The sequence below is a fragment of the Rhinoderma darwinii genome, unplaced genomic scaffold (assembly GCF_050947455.1).
Source record: "Rhinoderma darwinii isolate aRhiDar2 unplaced genomic scaffold, aRhiDar2.hap1 Scaffold_421, whole genome shotgun sequence".
Classification (NCBI taxonomy): Eukaryota; Metazoa; Chordata; class Amphibia; order Anura; family Rhinodermatidae; genus Rhinoderma; species Rhinoderma darwinii.
This window is the reverse complement of record NW_027463762.1, coordinates 189,982-214,328: the sequence shown is the minus strand read 5'-3', so window position 1 is coordinate 214,328 and position 24,347 is coordinate 189,982. Positions and strand designations below refer to the sequence as shown.

The window sequence follows — 24,347 nt, the reverse complement described above, 5'->3', positions numbered from 1 at the left end:
TGGTACAGACCGGGTCACTATGTAGGGTACTTGCCTCAGGATCCATGTGCTGCAGGTCTGCGAGGGGCAGGATTGACGGGCGGCCGTGCGCACACTGGAACGGTAGAGAACACTGAGCCAGAGAGGCCATCAGGCGGGCGCACTCGTCCCCAGTCAGGGGGTGGTTAAACTTCACAGCCCCTGTCATTATAGGAAACGTTCAGACGCTGCCCCCACCCTATACACAAAGCCCTGATCTCGTGGAGCTAAGGGAGGTCTATAGACACCAGTCACCCAGCTGTGGTAGCAGGACTAGTCACATGTCCAGGATGAGAAACTGCCAGCTGCAGCGTGATGGGGGGGGGGCTCTGCGCGGCTGGAACGTGATGGAGGGGGCTCTGTGCGGCTGGCGTGGTGATGGGGGGGGGGGGTCCCCCTCTGTGCGGGGTGGACCCCCCTTTCCTCTGTGCTAAGCAGGGTCCACTTCAAGTCCCATAATAAATCTCTCCCAATGTATTAGACGGGAAATCTCCCTACACGGAGTCTGTAGCAAATGTAGTGCCAATAGTCACAGAGGGGGGGGGGGGGGGGGGGTGTGGTGTCACAGCGGGGGTCAAAAAGTGAACCCAGAAATGATCGGCCTCAACGCTCCATTGTGGGTAAACAATTGAAGGTTTTCTAAAACACTTCTCAGTGAGACCCTCCCGGAAAACAAAACTCCTGATCAGCATGAGATGAGGGACCTGTCCTGTCACACTATGGAGCCTCTACTGTAAGAGCAGTCACACTATGGAACCTCTACTGTAAGAGCAGTCACACTATGGAGCCTCTACTGTAAGAGCAGTCACACTATGGAACCTCTACTGTAAGAGCGGTCACACTATGGAACCTCTACTGTAAGAGCAGTCACACTATGGAACCTCTACTGTAAGAGCGGTCACACTATGGAACCTCTACTGTAAGAGCAGTCACACTATGGAGCCTCTACTGTAAGAGCAGTCACACTATGGAACCTCTACTGTAAGAGCAGTCACACTATGGAGCCTCTACTGTAAGAGCAGTCACACTATGGAACCTCTACTGTAAGAGCAGTCACACTATGGAACCTCTACTGTAAGATCAGTCACACTATGGAGCCTCTACTGTAAGAGCAGTCACACTATGGAACCTCTACTGTAAGATCAGTCACACTATGGAGCCTCTACTGTAAGATCAGTCACACTATGGAACCTCTACTGTAAGATCAGTCACACTATGGAACCTCTACTGTAAGATCAGTCACACTATGGAACCTCTACTGTAAGAGCGGTCACACTATGGAACCTCTACTGTAAGAGCAGTCACACTATGGAACCTCTACTGTAAGAGCGGTCACACTATGGAACCTCTACTGTAAGAGCAGTCACACTATGGAGCCTCTACTGTAAGAGCAGTCACACTATGGAACCTCTACTGTAAGAGCAGTCACACTATGGAGCCTCTACTGTAAGAGCAGTCACACTATGGAACCTCTACTGTAAGAGCAGTCACACTATGGAGCCTCTACTGTAAGAGCAGTCACACTATGGAACCTCTACTGTAAGAGCAGTCACACTATGGAACCTCTACTGTAAGATCAGTCACACTATGGACCCTCTACTGTAAGATCAGTCACACTATGGAGCCTCTACTGTAAGAGCAGTCACACTATGGAACCTCTACTGTAAGAGCAGTCACACTATGGAACCTCTACTGTAAGATCAGTCACACTATGGAACCTCTACTGTAAGATCAGTCACACTATGGACCCTCTACTGTAAGATCAGTCACACTATGGACCCTCTACTGTAAGAGCAGTCACACTATGGAACCTCTACTGTAAGATCAGTCACACTATGGAACCTCTACTGTAAGAGCAGTCACACTATGGAACCTCTACTGTAAGAGCAGTCACACTATGGAGCCTCTACTGTAAAATCGGCCACACTATGGAGCCTCTACTGTAAGAGCGGTCACACTATGGACCCTCTACTGTAAGAGCGGTCACACTATGGAGCCTCTACTGTAAGAGCGGTCACACTATGGAACCTCTACTGTAAGATCAGTCACACTATGGAACCTCTACTGTAAGAGCAGTCACACTATGGAGCCTCTACTGTAAGATCAGTCACACTATGGAGCCTCTACTGTAAGAGCAGTCACACTATGGAACCTCTACTGTAAGATCAGTCACACTATGGAACCTCTACTGTAAGATCAGTCACACTATGGAACCTCTACTGTAAGATCGGTCACACTATGGAACCTCTACTGTAAGAGCGGTCACACTATGGAACCTCTACTGTAAGATCAGACACACTATGGAGCCTCTACTGTAAAATCGGCCACACTATGGAACCTCTACTGTAAGAGCAGTCACACTATGGAGCCTCTACTGTAAGAGCAGTCACACTATGGAGCCTCTACTGTAAGAGCAGTCACACTATGGAACCTCTACTGTAAGAGCGGTCACACTATGGAGCCTCTACTGTAAGAGCGGTCACACTATGGAGCCTCTACTGTAAGAGCGGTCACACTATGGAGCCTCTACTGTAAGAGCGGTCACACTATGGAGCCTCTACTGTAAGAGCGGTCACACTATGGAACCTCTACTGTAAGAGCGGTCACACTATGGAACCTCTACTGTAAGAGCGGTCACACTATGGAGCCTCTACTGTAAGAGCAGTCACACTATGGAACCTCTACTGTAAGATCAGTCACACTATGGAACCTCTACTGTAAGATCAGTCACACTATGGAACCTCTACTGTAAGATCAGTCACACTATGGAACCTCTACTGTAAGATCAGTCACACTATGGAACCTCTACTGTAAGATCAGTCACACTATGGAACCTCTACTGTAAGAGCAGTCACACTATGGAACCTCTACTGTAAGATCGGTCACACTATGGAACCTCTACTGTAAGATCGGTCACACTATGGAGCCTCTACTGTAAGATCAGTCACACTATGGAACCTCTACTGTAAGAGCGGTCACACTATGGAACCTCTACTGTAAGATCAGACACACTATGGAGCCTCTACTGTAAGAGCGGTCACACTATGGAACCTCTACTGTAAGATGAGTCACACTATGGAACCTCTACTGTAAGATGAGTCACACTATGGAACCTCTACTGTAAGAGCAGTCACACTATGGAGCCTCTACTGTAAGATCAGACACACTATGGAGCCTCTACTGTAAGAGCGGTCACACTATGGAACCTCTACTGTAAGAGCGGTCACACTATGGAACCTCTACTGTAAGAGCGGTCACACTATGGAGCCTCTACTGTAAGAGCGGTCACACTATGGAGCCTCTACTGTAAGAGCAGTCACACTATGGAGCCTCTACTGTAAGATCAGTCACACTATGGAACCTCTACTGTAAGATGAGTCACACTATGGAACCTCTACTGTAAGATGAGTCACACTATGGAGCCTCTACTGTAAGAGCAGTCACACTATGGAGCCTCTACTGTAAGAGCAGTCACACTATGGAGCCTCTACTGTAAGAGCAGTCACACTATGGAACCTCTACTGTAAGATCAGTCACACTATGGACCCTCTACTGTAAGATCAGTCACACTATGGAGCCTCTACTGTAAGAGCAGTCACACTATGGAACCTCTACTGTAAGAGCAGTCACACTATGGAACCTCTACTGTAAGATCAGTCACACTATGGAACCTCTACTGTAAGATCAGTCACACTATGGACCCTCTACTGTAAGATCAGTCACACTATGGACCCTCTACTGTAAGAGCAGTCACACTATGGAACCTCTACTGTAAGATCAGTCACACTATGGAACCTCTACTGTAAGATCAGTCACACTATGGAACCTCTACTGTAAGAGCAGTCACACTATGGAACCTCTACTGTAAGAGCAGTCACACTATGGAGCCTCTACTGTAAAATCGGCCACACTATGGAACCTCTACTGTAAGAGCGGTCACACTATGGAGCCTCTACTGTAAGAGCGGTCACACTATGGAGCCTCTACTGTAAGAGCGGTCACACTATGGAGCCTCTACTGTAAGAGCAGTCACACTATGGACCCTCTACTGTAAGAGCGGTCACACTATGGAGCCTCTACTGTAAGAGCGGTCACACTATGGAACCTCTACTGTAAGATCAGTCACACTATGGAACCTCTACTGTAAGAGCAGTCACACTATGGAGCCTCTACTGTAAGATCAGTCACACTATGGAGCCTCTACTGTAAGAGCAGTCACACTATGGAACCTCTACTGTAAGATCAGTCACACTATGGAACCTCTACTGTAAGATCAGTCACACTATGGAACCTCTACTGTAAGATCGGTCACACTATGGAACCTCTACTGTAAGAGCGGTCACACTATGGAACCTCTACTGTAAGATCAGACACACTATGGAGCCTCTACTGTAAAATCGGCCACACTATGGAACCTCTACTGTAAGAGCAGTCACACTATGGAGCCTCTACTGTAAGAGCAGTCACACTATGGAGCCTCTACTGTAAGAGCAGTCACACTATGGAACCTCTACTGTAAGAGCGGTCACACTATGGAGCCTCTACTGTAAGAGCGGTCACACTATGGAGCCTCTACTGTAAGAGCGGTCACACTATGGAGCCTCTACTGTAAGAGCGGTCACACTATGGAGCCTCTACTGTAAGAGCGGTCACACTATGGAACCTCTACTGTAAGAGCGGTCACACTATGGAACCTCTACTGTAAGAGCGGTCACACTATGGAGCCTCTACTGTAAGAGCGGTCACACTATGGAACCTCTACTGTAAGATCAGTCACACTATGGAACCTCTACTGTAAGATCAGTCACACTATGGAACCTCTACTGTAAGATCAGTCACACTATGGAACCTCTACTGTAAGATCAGTCACACTATGGAACCTCTACTGTAAGATCAGTCACACTATGGAACCTCTACTGTAAGAGCAGTCACACTATGGAACCTCTACTGTAAGATCGGTCACACTATGGAACCTCTACTGTAAGATCGGTCACACTATGGAGCCTCTACTGTAAGATCAGTCACACTATGGAACCTCTACTGTAAGAGCGGTCACACTATGGAACCTCTACTGTAAGATCAGACACACTATGGAGCCTCTACTGTAAGAGCGGTCACACTATGGAACCTCTACTGTAAGATGAGTCACACTATGGAACCTCTACTGTAAGATGAGTCACACTATGGAACCTCTACTGTAAGAGCAGTCACACTATGGAGCCTCTACTGTAAGATCAGACACACTATGGAGCCTCTACTGTAAGAGCGGTCACACTATGGAACCTCTACTGTAAGAGCGGTCACACTATGGAACCTCTACTGTAAGAGCGGTCACACTATGGAGCCTCTACTGTAAGAGCGGTCACACTATGGAGCCTCTACTGTAAGAGCAGTCACACTATGGAGCCTCTACTGTAAGATCAGTCACACTATGGAACCTCTACTGTAAGATGAGTCACACTATGGAACCTCTACTGTAAGATGAGTCACACTATGGAGCCTCTACTGTAAGAGCAGTCACACTATGGAGCCTCTACTGTAAGAGCAGTCACACTATGGAGCCTCTACTGTAAGATGAGTCACACTATGGAGCCTCTACTGTAAGATGAGTCACACTATGGAGCCTCTACTGTAAGAGCAGTCACACTATGGAGCCTCTACTGTAAGATCAGTCACACTATGGAACCTCTACTGTAAGATGAGTCACACTATGGAGCCTCTACTGTAAGAGCAGTCACACTATGGAGCCTCTACTGTAAGAGCGGTCACACTATGGAACCTCTACTGTAAGAGCAGTCACACTATGGAGCCTCTACTGTAAGAGCAGTCACACTATGGAACCTCTACTGTAAGATCAGTCACACTATGGAACCTCTACTGTAAGAGCAGTCACACTATGGAACCTCTACTGTAAGATCAGTCACACTATGGAACCTCTACTGTAAGAGCGGTCACACTATGGAACCTCTACTGTAAGATCAGTCACACTATGGAACCTCTACTGTAACAGCAGTCACACTATGGAGCCTCTACTGTAAGATCAGTCACACTATGGAACCTCTACTGTAAGAGCGGTCACACTATGGAACCTCTACTGTAAGAGCAGTCACACTATGGAACCTCTACTGTAAGAGCAGTCACACTATGGAACCTCTACTGTAAGAGCAGTCACACTATGGAACCTCTACTGTAAGATCAGTCACACTATGGAACCTCTACTGTAAGAGCGGTCACACTATGGAACCTCTACTGTAAGAGCAGTCACACTATGGAGCCTCTACTGTAAGAGCGGTCACACTATGGAGCCTCTACTGTAAGAGCGGTCACACTATGGAGCCTCTACTGTAAGAGCGGTCACACTATGGAGCCTCTACTGTAAGATCAGTCACACTATGGAACCTCTACTGTAAGAGCAGTCACACTATGGACCCTCTACTGTAAGATCAGTCACACTATGGAACCTCTACTGTAAGAGCAGTCACACTATGGAGCCTCTACTGTAAGAGCAGTCACACTATGGAACCTCTACTGTAAGAGCGGTCACACTATGGAACCTCTACTGTAAGAGCGGTCACACTATGGAGCCTCTACTGTAAGAGCGGTCACACTATGGAACCTCTACTGTAAGATCGGTCACACTATGGAGCCTCTACTGTAAGAGCAGTCACACTATGGAACCTCTACTGTAAGAGCAGTCACACTATGGAGCCTCTACTGTAAGAGCGGTCACACTATGGAACCTCTACTGTAAGATCAGTCACACTATGGAGCCTCTACTGTAAGAGCAGTCACACTATGGAACCTCTACTGTAAGAGCAGTCACACTATGGAACCTCTACTGTAAGAGCAGTCACACTATGGAGCCTCTACTGTAAGAGCAGTCACACTATGGAACCTCTACTGTAAGATCGGTCACACTATGGAACCTCTACTGTAAGAGCAGTCACACTATGGAACCTCTACTGTAAGAGCAGTCACACTATGGAGCCTCTACTGTAAGAGCAGTCACACTATGGAACCTCTACTGTAAGATCAGACACACTATGGAAACTTACTGTAAGAGCGGTCACACTATGGAGCCTCTACTGTAAGATCAGTCACACTATGGAACCTCTACTGTAAGAGCAGTCACACTATGGAACCTCTACTGTAAGAACAGTCACACTATGGAGCCTCTACTGTAAGAGCAGTCACACTATGGAGCCTCTACTGTAAGAGCAGTCACACTATGGAGCCTCTACTGTAAGAGCAGTCACACTATGGAACCTCTACTGTAAGATCAGACACACTATGGAAACTTACTGTAAGAGCAGTCACACTATGGAGCCTCTACTGTAAGAGCGGTCACACTATGGAGCCTCTACTGTAAGAGCGGTCACACTATGGAACCTCTACTGTAAGAGCGGTCACACTATGGAACCTCTACTGTAAGATCAGTCACACTATGGAACCTCTACTGTAAGAGCAGTCACACTATGGAGCCTCTACTGTAAGATCAGTCACACTATGGAGCCTCTACTGTAAGATCAGTCACACTATGGAACCTCTACTGTAAGATCAGTCACACTATGGAACCTCTACTGTAAGAGCAGTCACACTATGGAACCTCTACTGTAAGATCGGTCACACTATGGAGCCTCTACTGTAAGAGCAGTCACACTATGGAGCCTCTACTGTAAGAGCGGTCACACTATGGAGCCTCTACTGTAAGAGCGGTCACACTATGGAACCTCTACTGTAAGATCAGACACACTATGGAGCCTCTACTGTAAGAGCAGTCACACTATGGAGCCTCTACTGTAAGAGCGGTCACACTATGGAGCCTCTACTGTAAGAGCAGTCACACTATGGAGCCTCTACTGTAAGAGCAGTCACACTATGGAACCTCTACTGTAAGAGCGGTCACACTATGGAGCCTCTACTGTAAGAGCAGTCACACTATGGAGCCTCTACTGTAAGAGCGGTCACACTATGGAAGCTCTACTGTAAGATCAGACACACTATGGAAACTTACTGTAAGAGCGGTCACACTATGGAGCCTCTACTGTAAGATCAGTCACACTATGGAACCTCTACTGTAAGAGCAGTCACACTATGGAACCTCTACTGTAAGAACAGTCACACTATGGAACCTCTACTGTAAGAGCAGTCACACTATGGAGCCTCTACTGTAAGAGCAGTCACACTATGGAGCCTCTACTGTAAGAGCAGTCACACTATGGAGCCTCTACTGTAAGAGCAGTCACACTATGGAGCCTCTACTGTAAGAGCAGTCACACTATGGAGCCTCTACTGTAAGAGCGGTCACACTATGGAGCCTCTACTGTAAGAGCGGTCACACTATGGAGCCTCTACTGTAAGAGCGGTCACACTATGGAGCCTCTACTGTAAGAGCAGTCACACTATGGAGCCTCTACTGTAAGAGCGGTCACACTATGGAGCCTCTACTGTAAGAGCGGTCACACTATGGAGCCTCTACTGTAAGAGCGGTCACACTATGGAGCCTCTACTGTAAGAGCGGTCACACTATGGAGCCTCTACTGTAAGAGCGGTCACACTATGGAACCTCTACTGTAAGAGCGGTCACACTATGGAACCTCTACTGTAAGAGCGGTCACACTATGGAACCTCTACTGTAAGAGCGGTCACACTATGGAGCCTCTACTGTAAGAGCGGTCACACTATGGAGCCTCTACTGTAAGAGCGGTCACACTATGGAGCCTCTACTGTAAGAGCGGTCACACTATGGAGCCTCTACTGTAAGAGCGGTCACACTATGGAGCCTCTACTGTAAGACGGTCACACTATGGAGCCTCTAATGTAAGAGCGGTCACACTATGGAGCCTCTAATGTAAGAGCGGTCACACTATGGAGCCTCTACTGTAAGAGCGGTCACACTATGGAGCCTCTACTGTAAGAGCAGTCACACTATGGAACCTCTACTGTAAGAGCAGTCACACTATGGAGCCTCTACTGTAAGATCAGTCACACTATGGAACCTCTACTGTAAGATCAGTCACACTATGGAACCTCTACTGTAAGAGCAGTCACACTATGGAACCTCTACTGTAAGAGCAGTCACACTATGGAGCCTCTACTGTAAGATGAGTCACACTATGGAACCTCTACTGTAAGATCAGACACACTATGGAGCCTCTACTGTAAGAGCAGTCACACTATGGAACCTCTACTGTAAGAGCAGTCACACTATGGAACCTCTACTGTAAGAGCGGTCACACTATGGAGCCTCTACTGTAAGAGCAGTCACACTATGGAGCCTCTACTGTAAGATCAGTCACACTATGGAGCCTCTACTGTAAGATCAGTCACACTATGGAGCCTCTACTGTAAGATCGGTCACACTATGGAGCCTCTACTGTAAGAGCGGTCACACTATGGAACCTCTACTGTAAGATCGGTCACACTATGGAGCCTCTACTGTAAGAGCAGTCACACTATGGAGCCTCTACTGTAAGAGCAGTCACACTATGGAGCCTCTACTGTAAGAGCGGTCACACTATGGAGCCTCTACTGTAAGATCAGTCACACTATGGAGCCTCTACTGTAAGAGCAGTCACACTATGGAGCCTCTACTGTAAGAGCAGTCACACTATGGAGCCTCTACTGTAAGATCAGTCACACTATGGAGCCTCTACTGTAAGATCAGTCACACTATGGAGCCTCTACTGTAAGAGCGGTCACACTATGGAGCCTCTACTGTAAGATCAGTCACACTATGGAGCCTCTACTGTAAGATCAGTCACACTATGGAACCTCTACTGTAAGAGCAGTCACACTATGAAACCTCTACTGTAAGAGCAGTCACACTATGGAACCTCTACTGTAAGATCAGTCACACTATGGAACCTCTACTGTAAGAGCAGTCACACTATGGAACCTCTACTGTAAGAGCAGTCACACTATGGAGCCTCTACTGTAAGATGAGTCACACTATGGAGCCTCTACTGTAAGAGCGGTCACACTATGGAGCCTCTACTGTAAGAGCGGTCACACTATGGAGCCTCTACTGTAAGAGCAGTCACACTATGGAGCCTCTACTGTAAGAGCGGTCACACTATGGAGCCTCTACTGTAAGACGGTCACACTATGGAGCCTCTACTGTAAGAGCGGTCACACTATGGAGCCTCTACTGTAAGAGCGGTCACACTATGGAGCCTCTACTGTAAGAGCGGTCACACTATGGAGCCTCTACTGTAAGATCAGTCACACTATGGAGCCTCTACTGTAAGAGCAGTCACACTATGGAACCTCTACTGTAAGAACAGTCACACTATGGAACCTCTACTGTAAGAGCAGTCACACTATGGAGCCTCTACTGTAAGAGCAGTCACACTATGGAGCCTCTACTGTAAGAGCAGTCACACTATGGAGCCTCTACTGTAAGAGCAGTCACACTATGGAGCCTCTACTGTAAGAGCAGTCACACTATGGAGCCTCTACTGTAAGAGCAGTCACACTATGGAGCCTCTACTGTAAGAGCGGTCACACTATGGAGCCTCTACTGTAAGAGCGGTCACACTATGGAGCCTCTACTGTAAGAGCGGTCACACTATGGAGCCTCTACTGTAAGAGCGGTCACACTATGGAGCCTCTACTGTAAGAGCGGTCACACTATGGAGCCTCTACTGTAAGAGCGGTCACACTATGGAGCCTCTACTGTAAGAGCGGTCACACTATGGAGCCTCTACTGTAAGAGCGGTCACACTATGGAGCCTCTACTGTAAGAGCGGTCACACTATGGAGCCTCTACTGTAAGAGCGGTCACACTATGGAACCTCTACTGTAAGAGCGGTCACACTATGGAACCTCTACTGTAAGAGCGGTCACACTATGGAGCCTCTACTGTAAGAGCGGTCACACTATGGAGCCTCTACTGTAAGAGCAGTCACACTATGGAGCCTCTACTGTAAGAGCGGTCACACTATGGAGCCTCTACTGTAAGACGGTCACACTATGGAGCCTCTAATGTAAGAGCGGTCACACTATGGAGCCTCTACTGTAAGAGCGGTCACACTATGGAGCCTCTACTGTAAGAGCAGTCACACTATGGAACCTCTACTGTAAGAGCAGTCACACTATGGAGCCTCTACTGTAAGAGCGGTCACACTATGGAGCCTCTACTGTAAGATCAGACACACTATGGAGCCTCTACTGTAAGAGCGGTCACACTATGGAACCTCTACTGTAAGAGCAGTCACACTATGGAACCTCTACTGTAAGAGCAGTCACACTATGGAACCTCTACTGTAAGAGCAGTCACACTATGGAACCTCTACTGTAAGATGAGTCACACTATGGAACCTCTACTGTAAGATCAGACACACTATGGAGCCTCTACTGTAAGAGCAGTCACACTATGGAGCCTCTACTGTAAGAGCAGTCACACTATGGAACCTCTACTGTAAGAGCAGTCACACTATGGAACCTCTACTGTAAGATCAGTCACACTATGGAGCCTCTACTGTAAGAGCAGTCACACTATGGAGCCTCTACTGTAAGAGCAGTCACACTATGGAGCCTCTACTGTAAGAGCGGTCACACTATGGAGCCTCTACTGTAAGAGCAGTCACACTATGGAGCCTCTACTGTAAGATCAGTCACACTATGGAGCCTCTACTGTAAGAGCGGTCACACTATGGAACCTCTACTGTAAGATCAGTCACACTATGGAGCCTCTACTGTAAGAGCAGTCACACTATGGAGCCTCTACTGTAAGAGCAGTCACACTATGGAGCCTCTACTGTAAGATCAGTCACACTATGGAGCCTCTACTGTAAGATCAGTCACACTATGGAGCCTCTACTGTAAGATCAGTCACACTATGGAGCCTCTACTGTAAGAGCGGTCACACTATGGAACCTCTACTGTAAGATCAGTCACACTATGGAGCCTCTACTGTAAGAGCAGTCACACTATGGAGCCTCTACTGTAAGAGCAGTCACACTATGGAGCCTCTACTGTAAGAGCGGTCACACTATGGAGCCTCTACTGTAAGATCAGTCACACTATGGACCCTCTACTGTAAGAGCAGTCACACTATGGAGCCTCTACTGTAAGATCAGTCACACTATGGAGCCTCTACTGTAAGAGCGGTCACACTATGGAGCCTCTACTGTAAGATCAGTCACACTATGGAGCCTCTACTGTAAGAGCAGTCACACTATGGAGCCTCTACTGTAAGATCAGTCACACTATGGAGCCTCTACTGTAAGATCAGTCACACTATGGAGCCTCTACTGTAAGATCAGTCACACTATGGAACCTCTACTGTAAGATCAGTCACACTATGGAACCTCTACTGTAAGAGCAGTCACACTATGGAACCTCTACTGTAAGAGCGGTCACACTATGGAGCCTCTACTGTAAGAGCGGTCACACTATGGAACCTCTACTGTAAGATCAGTCACACTATGGAGCCTCTACTGTAAGAGCAGTCACACTATGGAGCCTCTACTGTAAGATCAGTCACACTATGGAGCCTCTACTGTAAGAGCGGTCACACTATGGAACCTCTACTGTAAGATCAGTGACACTATGGAGCCTCTACTGTAAGAGCAGTCACACTATGGAGCCTCTACTGTAAGAGCGGTCACACTATGGAGCCTCTACTGTAAGATCAGACACACTATGGAAACTTACTGTAAGAGCGGTCACACTATGGAGCCTCTACTGTAAGATCAGTCACACTATGGAACCTCTACTGTAAGATCAGTCACACTATGGAACCTCTACTGTAAGATCAGTCACACTATGGAACCTCTACTGTAAGAGCGGTCACACTATGGAACCTCTACTGTAAGAACAGTCACACTATGGAACCTCTACTGTAAGAACAGTCACACTATGGAGCCTCTACTGTAAGATCAGTGACACTATGGAGCCTCTACTGTAAGATCAGTGACACTATGGAGCCTCTACTGTAAGATCAGTGACACTATGGAGCCTCTACTGTAAGAGCAGTCACACTATGGAGCCTCTACTGTAAGAGCGGTCACACTATGGAGCCTCTACTGTAAGAGCAGTCACACTATGGAGCCTCTACTGTAAGATCAGACACACTATGGAAACTTACTGTAAGAGCGGTCACACTATGGAGCCTCTACTGTAAGATCAGTCACACTATGGAACCTCTACTGTAAGAGCAGTCACACTATGGAACCTCTACTGTAAGAGCGGTCACACTATGGAGCCTCTACTGTAAGAGCAGTCACACTATGGAACCTCTACTGTAAGATCAGTCACACTATGGAACCTCTACTGTAAGAGCAGTCACACTATGGAACCTCTACTGTAAGAGCGGTCACACTATGGAACCTCTACTGTAAGAACAGTCACACTATGGAACCTCTACTGTAAGAACAGTCACACTATGGAGCCTCTACTGTAAGAGCAGTCACACTATGGAGCCTCTACTGTAAGAGCGGTCACACTATGGAGCCTCTACTGTAAGATCAGTCACACTATGGAGCCTCTACTGTAAGATCAGTCACACTATGGAACCTCTACTGTAAGAGCGGTCACACTATGGAGCCTCTACTGTAAGAACAGTCACACTATGGAACCTCTACTGTAAGAGCAGTCACACTATGGAACCTCTACTGTAAGAACAGTCACACTATGGAGCCTCTACTGTAAGAGCGGTCACACTATGGAGCCTCTACTGTAAGAGCGGTCACACTATGGAGCCTCTACTGTAAGAGCGGTCACACTATGGAGCCTCTACTGTAAGATCAGACACACTATGGAGCCTCTACTGTAAGAGCGGTCACACTATGGAGCCTCTACTGTAAGATCAGTCACACTATGGAACCTCTACTGTAAGAGCAGTCACACTATGGAGCCTCTACTGTAAGAGCGGTCACACTATGGAGCCTCTACTGTAAGAGCAGTCACACTATGGAGCCTCTACTGTAAGAGCGGTCACACTATGGAGCCTCTACTGTAAGATCAGTCACACTATGGAACCTCTACTGTAAGATCAGTCACACTATGGAACCTCTACTGTAAGAGCAGTCACACTATGAAACCTCTACTGTAAGAGCAGTCACACTATGGAACCTCTACTGTAAGAGCGGTCACACTATGGAACCTCTACTGTAAGAGCGGTCACACTATGGAGCCTCTACTGTAAGAGCAGTCACACTATGGAACCTCTACTGTAAGAGCGGTCACACTATGGAGCCTCTACTGTAAGAGCGGTCACACTATGGAGCCTCTACTGTAAGAGCGGTCACACTATGGAGCCTCTACTGTAAGAGCGGTCACACTATGGAACCTCTACTGTAAGAGCGGTCACACTATGGAACCTCTACTATAAGATCAGTCACACTATGGAACCTCTACTGTAAGAGCAGTCACACTATGGAACCTCTACTGTAAGAGCAGTCACACTATGGAGCCTCTACTGTAAGATGAGTCACACTATGGAGCCTCTACTGTAAGAGCGGTCACACTATGGAGCCTCTACTGTAAGAGCAGTCACACTATGGAACCTCTACTGTAAGATCAGTCACACTATGGAACCTCTACTGTAAGAGCAGTCACACTATGGAACCTCTACTGTAAGAGCAGTCACACTATGGAGCCTCTACTGTAAGATGAGTCACACTATGGAGCCTCTACTGTAAGAGCGGTCACACTATGGAGCCTCTACTGTAAGAGCGGTCACACTATGGAGCCTCTACTGTAAGAGCGGTCACACTATGGAGCCTCTACTGTAAGAGCGGTCACACTATGGAGCCTCTACTGTAAGACGGTCACACTATGGAGCCTCTACTGTAAGAGCGGTCACACTATGGAGCCTCTACTGTAAGAGCGGTCACACTATGGAGCCTCTACTGTAAGAGCGGTCACACTATGGAGCCTCTACTGTAAGATCAGTCACACTATGGAGCCTCTACTGTAAGAGCAGTCACACTATGGAACCTCTACTGTAAGAGCGGTCACACTATGGAGCCTCTACTGTAAGAGCGGTCACACTATGGAACCTCTACTGTAAGAGCAGTCACACTATGGAGCCTCTACTGTAAGAGCAGTCACACTATGGACCCTCTACTGTAAGAGCAGTCACACTATGGAACCTCTACTGTAAGATCAGTCACACTATGGAACCTCTACTGTAAGAGCAGTCACACTATGGAACCTCTACTGTAAGATGAGTCACACTATGGAACCTCTACTGTAAGATCAGTCACACTATGGAGCCTCTACTGTAAGAGCAGTCACACTATGGAGCCTCTACTGTAAGAGCAGTCACACTATGGAGCCTCTACTGTAAGATCAGTCACACTATGGAACCTCTACTGTAAGAGCAGTCACACTATGGAACCTCTACTGTAAGATCAGTCACACTATGGAGCCTCTACTGTAAGAGCGGTCACACTATGGAACCTCTACTGTAAGAGCGGTCACACTATGGAGCCTCTACTGTAAGATCAGTCACACTATGGAACCTCTACTGTAAGAGCAGTCACACTATGGAACCTCTACTGTAAGATGAGTCACACTATGGAACCTCTACTGTAAGATCAGACACACTATGGAGCCTCTACTGTAAGAGCAGTCACACTATGGAGCCTCTACTGTAAGAGCAGTCACACTATGGAACCTCTACTGTAAGAGCGGTCACACTATGGAGCCTCTACTGTAAGAGCAGTCACACTATGGAGCCTCTACTGTAAGAGCGGTCACACTATGGAACCTCTACTGTAAGATCAGTCACACTATGGAACCTCTACTGTAAGAGCAGTCACACTATGGAACCTCTACTGTAAGAGCGGTCACACTATGGAGCCTCTACTGTAAGAGCAGTCACACTATGGAGCCTCTACTGTAAGAGCGGTCACACTATGGAACCTCTACTGTAAGATCAGTCACACTATGGAGCCTCTACTGTAAGAGCGGTCACACTATGGAGCCTCTACTGTAAGATCAGTCACACTATGGAGCCTCTACTGTAAGAGCGGTCACACTATGGAGCCTCTACTGTAAGAGCAGTCACACTATGGAGCCTCTACTGTAAGAGCGGTCACACTATGGAACCTCTACTGTAAGAGCAGTCACACTATGGAACCTCTACTGTAAGAGCAGTCACACTATGGAACCTCTACTGTAAGAGCAGTCACACTATGGAGCCTCTACTGTAAGAGCGGTCACACTATGGAGCCTCTACTGTAAGAGCAGTCACACTATGGAGCCTCTACTGTAAGATCAGACACACTATGGAAACTTACTGTAAGAGCAGTCACACTATGGAACCTCTACTGTAAGAGCAGTCACACTATGGAACCTCTACTGTAAGATCAGTCACACTATGGAGCCTCTACTGTAAGAGCGGTCACACTATGGAACCTCTACTGTAAGATCAGTCACACTATGGAGCCTCTACTGTAAGAGCAGTCACACTATGGAACCTCTACTGTAAGATCAGTCACACTATGGAGCCTCTACTGTAAGAGCAGTCACACTATGGAACCTCTACTGTTTGATGTCTTTCTTGATAAATAGGAGATTACAGGTCATGAGTACTAGATTCTGGAGATGGGATGTTGATTCAGGGATTTATTCTGATTACCGTGTTTGGAGTCGGAGAGGAATTTCCCTATATGAGGCAATTGGCATGAACCTCATGGGGGTTTTACCTTCCGGTGGATCAACAGGGTGGGATACAGGTCGGACGTGACGGATCTATTTATTTTTTAACCTTATTAACTTTGCAACAAGCTGGGGACTATGATAAACCTCCCTGGAAAAGAATCGGTATTCTCACCATGGCAGGCCTGTGATGCCAGCACCTTGAGGACGGTTCCTGGTACAGCCCTGTGTCCTGCACCCGGCACCTGCAACAACTAATAATCAACAATCAAACTACTTGCCCCCAGACAAACTGGTAGCCCCCACATGCCAACCCTAAGACTGTATTCCAGGGGTTCCCTAACATTTCCCCTAATTAGGAGACACCTGCCATCAAAATAAGAAGAGTAATAATGTTCCTGTTCAATCCTTCTCCTGCCCCCGTTGTGTTGGGTCACTACTTGTCACTGGGGGCTGTAGTGATTGGATAACGCAGCCCCGTGAGATATAAGCAGTATGGCTAGAACACCACTGAGGCCTAGGGCCTGTTCACACTGTGGTTGAGGCGCGGTTAAAACTGCATTCAAAAAAATGTTTTTCACTGCAGTTGTGTTCTTTACTGCATCGAAAAATGCATCAAATTGCGGTAAACCGCACGCTGTTTTTGGATGCGGTATTAACCGCAGCTGAATCGCAATGTCTGAATAGACCCTAAGAGTCCACATGTGGGGAGGGGGTGGAAGCATTGGAGCTGTAAGGATTTTTAGTATTCTATTTATGCAGGTTTCTGTTAGAGGAAATATCAGATTTTTAGACTACCCCTTTAAACGCCAGAAGGGGGTCACTTATTTCCCAACCTCCCTGACATAAATGGAAGCCCCGGGATTAGCCTGTGCTCCGCTCGATCTCACCTGCACTTGTTCCTGCAGATATTCCTGGAGAAGAGAAAAGGTGTGAGATGTGCAGTCAGTGACCGCGTCCCCCCCCCCCCCCCGTGCCCCAATCATAGCCGTGATTAATCACCTCCACCATTCTCCGCACCACCGGCGTCCTCCCTCGCTGCATTTCATTGGCTTCTCTCTCCACAAAACACAAAGGAATCTCACTGACCAGAACACGGGGGCTTCCAGGGTCCGGGAATGACAGCGACAGACCAACTCTCCGCAGTGTTCCTGCTCGTGTCCTGCAGGAGGAGAAGGACCTGTCATGGAGGAGCGGTACACGCGTCCGCGACACCGCCGGACACACAAATTACCTCAGAAGGCGATATTCTTCCTCGGACACATGAACCTCTAGAGCTGGATCCACCACCGAAACCTTCAAACTTCTCTCACAAGTTTCGGACGAGGCCTCAAAAGAGTCTGTTGGACAAGTGACAAAGTCGTGTGACGGTAGAATCGGCGGTCGGCCATCTTGTTACCGGCTTGTATCTACCTGCAATAAGCTGCTCCAGGCGCACCCGCTCGTGTGCTGCATGCTGGTCCACCAATACCAAGAGATTGCCACCTGCACACGAGAGAAGCAGATGAAACGGGAGCCGGGGATAGACCATGAAGCAGAAAACACGGGAGCCGGGTATAGACCATGAAGCAGATGACACGGGGGAGCCGGGGTATAGACCATGAAGCAGATGACACGGGAGCCGGGGATAGACCATGAAGCAGATGACACGGGAGCCGGGGATAGACCATGAAGCAGATGACACGGGAGCCGGGGATAGACCATGAAGCAGATGACACGGGAGCCGGGGATAGACCATGAAGCAGATGACACGGGAGCCGGGGATAGACCATGAAGCAGATGACACGGGAGCCGGGGATAGACCATGAAGCAGATGACACGGGGGAGCCGGGGTATAGACCATGAAGCAGATGACACGGGAGCCGGGGATAGACCATGAAGCAGATGACACGGGAGCCCGGGATAGACCATGAAGCAGATGACACGGGAGCCGGGGATAGACCATGAAGCAGATGACACGGGAGCCCGGGATAGACCATGAAGCAGATGACACGGGAGCCGGGGATAGACCATGAAGCAGAAGACACGGGGAGCCGGGGATAGACCATGAAGCAGATAACACGGGAGCCGGGGATAGACCATGAAGCAGAAAACACGGGAGCCGGGGATAGACCATGAAGCAGATGACACGGGGAGCCGGGGTATAGACCATGAAGCAGAAGACATGGGGAGCCGGGGATAGACCATGAAGCAGATAACACGGGAGCCGGGGATAAACCATGACGTAGATGACACGGGAGCCGGGGATAGACCATGAAGCAGAAGACACGGGGAGCCGGGGATAGATCATGAAGCAGAGGACACGGGAGCCGGGGATAGATCATGAAGCAGAGGACACGGGAGCCCGGGATAGACCATGAAGAAGATGACACGGGGAGCCGGGGTATAGCCCATGAAGCAGAAGACACGGGGAGCCGGGGATAGACCATGAAGCAGATAACACGGGAGCTGGGGATAAACCAAGAAGTAGATGACATGGGAGCCGGGGATAGACCATGAAGCAGATGACACGGGAGCCGGGGATAGACCATGAAGCAGATAACACGGGAGCCGGGGATAAACCATGACGTAGATGACACGGGAGCCGGGGATAGACCATGAAGCAGAAGACACGGGGAGCCGGGGATAGACCATGAAGCAGATGACACGGGAGCCGGGGATAAACCATGAAGTAGATGACACGGGAGCCGGGGATAGACCATGAAGAAGATGACACGGGGAGCCGGGGTATAGCCCATGAAGTAGAAGACACGGGGAGCCGGGGATAGACCATGAAGCAGATAACACGGGAGCTGGGGATAAACCAAGAAGTAGATGACATGGGAGCCGGGGATAGACCATGAAGCAGATGACACGGGAGCCGGGGATAGACCATGAAGCAGATGACACGGGAGTCGGGGATAGACCATGAAGCAGAAGACACGGAGAGCCGGGGATAGACCATGAAGCAGAAGACACGGGGAGCCGGGGATAGACCATGAAGCAGATAACACGGGAGCCGGGGATAAACCATGAAGTAGATGACACGGGAGCCGGGGATAGACCATGAAGCAGATGACACGGGAGCCGGGGATAGACCATGAAGCAGATGACACGGGGGAGCCGAGGATAGACCATGAAGCAGAAGACACGGAGAGCCGGGGATAGACCATGAAGCAGAAGACACGGGGAGCCGGGGATAGACCATGAAGCAGATAACACGGGAGCCGGGGATAAACCATGAAGTAGATGACACGGGAGCCGGGGATAGACGAGGAAACAGATGACACGGGGAGCCGGGGATAGACCATGAAGCAGAAAACACGGGGACCGGGGATTGACCATGAAGCAGATGACACGGGAGCCGGGGATAGATCATGAAGCAGAGGACATGGGAGCCGGGGATAGACCATGAAGCAGAAAACACGGGAGCCGGGGATAGACCATGAAGCAGATGACACGGGAGCCGGGGATAGACCATGAAGCAGATAACACGGGAGCCGGGGATAGACCATGAAGCAGATGACACGGGAGCCGGGGATAGACCATGAAGCAGATGACACGGGAGCCGGGGATAGACCATGAAGCAGATGACACGGGAGCCGGGGATAGACCATGAAGCAGATGACACGGGAGCCGGGGATAGATCATGAAGCAGAGGACATGGGAGCCGGGGATAGACCATGAAGCAGAAAACACGGGAGCCGGGGATAGACCATGAAGCAGATGACACGGGAGCCGGGGATAGACCATGAAGCAGATAACACGGGAGCCGGGGATAGACCATGAAGCAGATGACACGGGAGCCGGGGATAGACCATGAAGCAGATGACACGGGAGCCGGGGATAGACCATGAAGCAGATGACACGGGAGCCGGGGATAGACCATGAAGCAGAGCCAGCAAATCCTGAACGATGAGGAGACGAGATCCAGCAGAAAACGCCGCTTCTCCTCATTGCACCCCTCACCCAGTCGGGGGATCATTCAAGCATCTCTCCATATATATGTGACTTTTTCCTGTATTTACCTGAAGCGGTCGTCTGTCCGGCCTCTGAACTCATCAGACAAGCTATGAACTTACTGTCCACCTGCCGCAGCACCTGTGAACAGAGGACGGACACTCCGAGTAGCTGAATCCGACATATTCCCCACTGAGCAGACGGTGCCATACAGAAACCCGTGCCCTGTCTTACCAGTCAGGGGGGTGAAGATTAACCCCTTCATGTAATGGCGCTTGAGTGCAGTGCTTAGCGCTGATTGCCAGTTCACAACACATAAAGGTAAGACCGCACAGAGCGGCACTGACCCGGCTGTTCGGCGCGGCGGTCTTAAAGCCTGTTAACGGCCCTTTATCTGCAAAATCATGCAGCCATAACGGGTGTATTAAATAATGATGCCTCACCCTGAGGGTTATATCAGGGGTTCAGAAACTTGTTGGGAGGGGCTGTCCACATTTTGATGGGGTATATGACATATTTTATGTTTTTCACGGTGCACAGTTGTACCCACCACCACACAGTCTCATAACTTGTCTCTGACCCCCCACCAGTATCTCGTGCCTCCTTACCTTCATGCTGTGGACCATTTCCTTGGTAAAGCGATAAGAATACAGAATGTTGTAGATCTTCACTGAAAGAGTGTCCGAATGTTCCCTGCTCACATCCACAGCAAGCTAAGAAGCGGAGAATGGAGTCAGTAAGAGTCTAAGGAGTAGAGGGGCTGCCGTAATCTCTACATCATCATATTATAGACCCCACACGGACGTGTACAGAATCAGACCCGGCACAGCGTGGAGTCTAGAATGTGGCACAGACGTGTACAGAATCAGACCCGGCACAGCGTGGAGTATAGAATGTGGTACAGACGTGTATAGAATGAGACCCGGCACAGCGTGGAGTCTAGAATGTGGCACAGACGTGTACAGAATCAGACCCGGCACAGCGTGGAGTCTAGAATGTGGCACAGACGTGTACAGAATCAGACCCGGCACAGCGTGGAGTCTAGAATGTGGCACAGACGTGTACAGAATCAGACCCGGCACAGCGTGGAGTCTAGAATGTGGCACAGACGTGTACAGAATCAGACCCGGCACAGCGTGGAGTCTAGAATGTGGCACAGACGTGTACAGAATCAGACCCGACACAGCGTGGAGTCTAGAATGTGGCACAGACGTGTACAGAATCAGACCCGGCACAGCGTGGAGTCTAGAATGTGGCACAGAAGTGTATAGAATCAGACCCGGCACAGCGTGGAGTCTAGAATGTGGCACAGACGTGTACAGAATCAGACCCGCCACAGCGTGGAGTCTAGAATGTGGCACAGACGTGTACAGAATCAGACCCGCCACAGCGTGGAGTCTAGAATGTGGCACAGACGTGTACAGAATCAGACCCGACACAGCGTGGAGTCTAGAATGTGGCACAGACGTGTACAGAATCAGACCCGGCACAGCGTGGCGTCTAGAATGTGGCACAAACGTTACAGAATCAGACCCGGCACAGCGTGGAGTCTAGAATGTGGCAGAGACGTGTACAGAATCAGACCCGACACAGCGTGGAGTCTAGAATGTGGCACAGACGTGTACAGAATCAGACCCGACACAGCGTGGAGTCTAGAATGTGGCACAGACGTGTACAGAATCAGACCCGACACAGCGTGGAGTCTAGAATGTGGCACAGACGTGTACAGAATCAGACCCGGCACAGCGTGGAGTCTAGAATGTGGCACAAACGTGTACAGAATCAGACCCGGCACAGCGTGGAGTCTAGAATGTGGCACAGACGTGTACAGAATCAGACCCGACACAGCGTGGAGTCTAGAATGTGGCACAGACGTGTACAGAATCAGACCCGACACAGCGTGGAGTCTAGAATGTGGCACAGACGTGTACAGAATCAGACCCGACACAGCGTGGAGTCTAGAATGTGGCACAGACGTGTACAGAATCAGACCCGGCACAGCGTGGAGTCTAGAATGTGGCACAGATGTGTACAGAATCAGACCCGGCACAGCGTGGAGTCTAGAATGTGGCACAGATGTGTACAGAATCAGACCCGGCACAGCGTGGCGTCTAGAATGTGGCACAGACGTGTATAGAATCAGACCCGGCACAACGTGGAGTCTAGAATGTGGCACAGACGTGTACAGTATCAGACCCGGCACAGCGTGGAGTCTAGAATGTGGCACAGACGTGTATACAATTAGACCCAGCACAGCGTGGAGTCTAGTATGTGGCACAGACGTGTACAGAATCAGACCCGGCACAGCGTGGAGTCTAGAATGTGGCACAGACGTGTATAGAATCAGACCCGGCACAGCGTGGAGTCTACAATGTGGCACAGACGTGTATAGAATCAGACCCGGCACAGCGCGGAGTCTAGAATGTGGCACAGACGTGTACAGAATCAGACCCGGCACAGCGCGGAGTCTAGAATGTGGCACAGACGTGTATAGAATCAGACCCGGCACAGCGTGGAATCTAGAATGTGGCACAGACGTGTACAGAATCAGACCCGGCACAGCGCGGAGTCTAGAATGTGGCACAGACGTGTATAGAATCAGACCCGGCACAGCGTGGAGTCTAGAATGTGGCACAGACGTGTATAGAATCAGACCCGGCACAGCGTGGAGTCTAGAATGTGGCACAGACGTGTATAGAATCAGACCCGGCACAGCGCGGAGTCTAGAATGTGGCACAGACGTGTATAGAATCAGACCCGGCACAGCGTGGAGTCTAGAATGTGGCACAGACGTGTACAGAATCAGACCCGGCACAGCGTGGAGTCTAGAATGTGGCACAGACGTGTACAGAATCAGACCCGGCACAGCGTGGAGTCTAGAATGTGGCACAGACGTGTATAGAATCAGACCCGGCACAGCGTGGAGTCTAGAATGTGGCACAGACGTGTACAGAATCAGACCCGCCACAGCGTGGAGTCTAGAATGTGGCACAGACGTGTACAGAATCAGACCCGGCACAGCGTGGAGTCTAGAATGTGGCACAGACGTGTACAGAATCAGACCCGGCACAGCGTGGAGTCTAGAATGTGGCACAGACGTGTATAGAATCAGACCCGGCACAGCGTGGAGTCTAGAATGTGGCACAGACGTGTATAGAATCAGACCCGGCACAGCGTGGAGTCTAGAATGTGGCACAGACGTGTACAGAATCAGACCCGGCACAGCGTGGAGTCTAGAATGTGGCACAGACGTGTATAGAATCAGACCCGGCACAGCGTGGAGTCTAGAATGTGGTACCGGATGATCTACAGCAATGACAGGCCATAGAAGTATCTGCAGAATATGGGAACAGCAGATCTCCTGATAGCACAGGCTGTACCATGTGTAGTAGAATTATGCCACCCTGGCCGTGACCGTACATTACTACAGGATGGTTGGCACTCACCGAAGGATGGCGCACATACACCGGGTTCTTCCATTTCGTGTACATTGAGGACAGAGCGCCATCATCTGTAGAAGAAAAGATATTTACTACACAGCCGATCAGACTGGAGAAGCAGAATGGCCATTGTTACCTGTCGGTGGAGCGGGGTCTCCCTCATCACGAGGCCTGGGCAGGAACGGTAAAAGGGTCGGACTCTTAAAAGGATGACATGCGTACTGGAAACCTAGAACAATGAGAGCAGCGATAATTCCAGGGGAACATCTCCACCCTGTGACATCACTCGGCAGATATTGGGGTGGAGCGTGCGCCGCATTCACAGCTTTGGTTTTG

General features: G+C 49.3%; 1 protein-coding gene across 1 annotated transcript in view; it reads right to left on the bottom strand.

Annotated features, from left to right (window-relative positions):
* LOC142710032 (DNA mismatch repair protein Mlh3-like) overlaps positions 1-24,347 on the bottom strand; it is a 79,697-nt gene that overhangs the window by 832 nt on the left and 54,518 nt on the right. Inside the window, exons 3-12 of the mRNA XM_075848520.1 lie at positions 24,148-24,240; positions 24,018-24,082; positions 21,180-21,284; positions 20,640-20,712; positions 18,046-18,117; positions 17,867-17,972; positions 17,635-17,794; positions 17,523-17,546; positions 16,808-16,886; positions 35-180 (exon numbers count right to left, since the gene is read on the bottom strand). Of these exons, the coding sequence (XP_075704635.1) occupies positions 35-180; positions 16,808-16,886; positions 17,523-17,546; positions 17,635-17,794; positions 17,867-17,972; positions 18,046-18,117; positions 20,640-20,712; positions 21,180-21,284; positions 24,018-24,082; positions 24,148-24,240 (923 nt within the window). The remainder of the gene's footprint in view (positions 1-34; positions 181-16,807; positions 16,887-17,522; positions 17,547-17,634; positions 17,795-17,866; positions 17,973-18,045; positions 18,118-20,639; positions 20,713-21,179; positions 21,285-24,017; positions 24,083-24,147; positions 24,241-24,347) is intronic.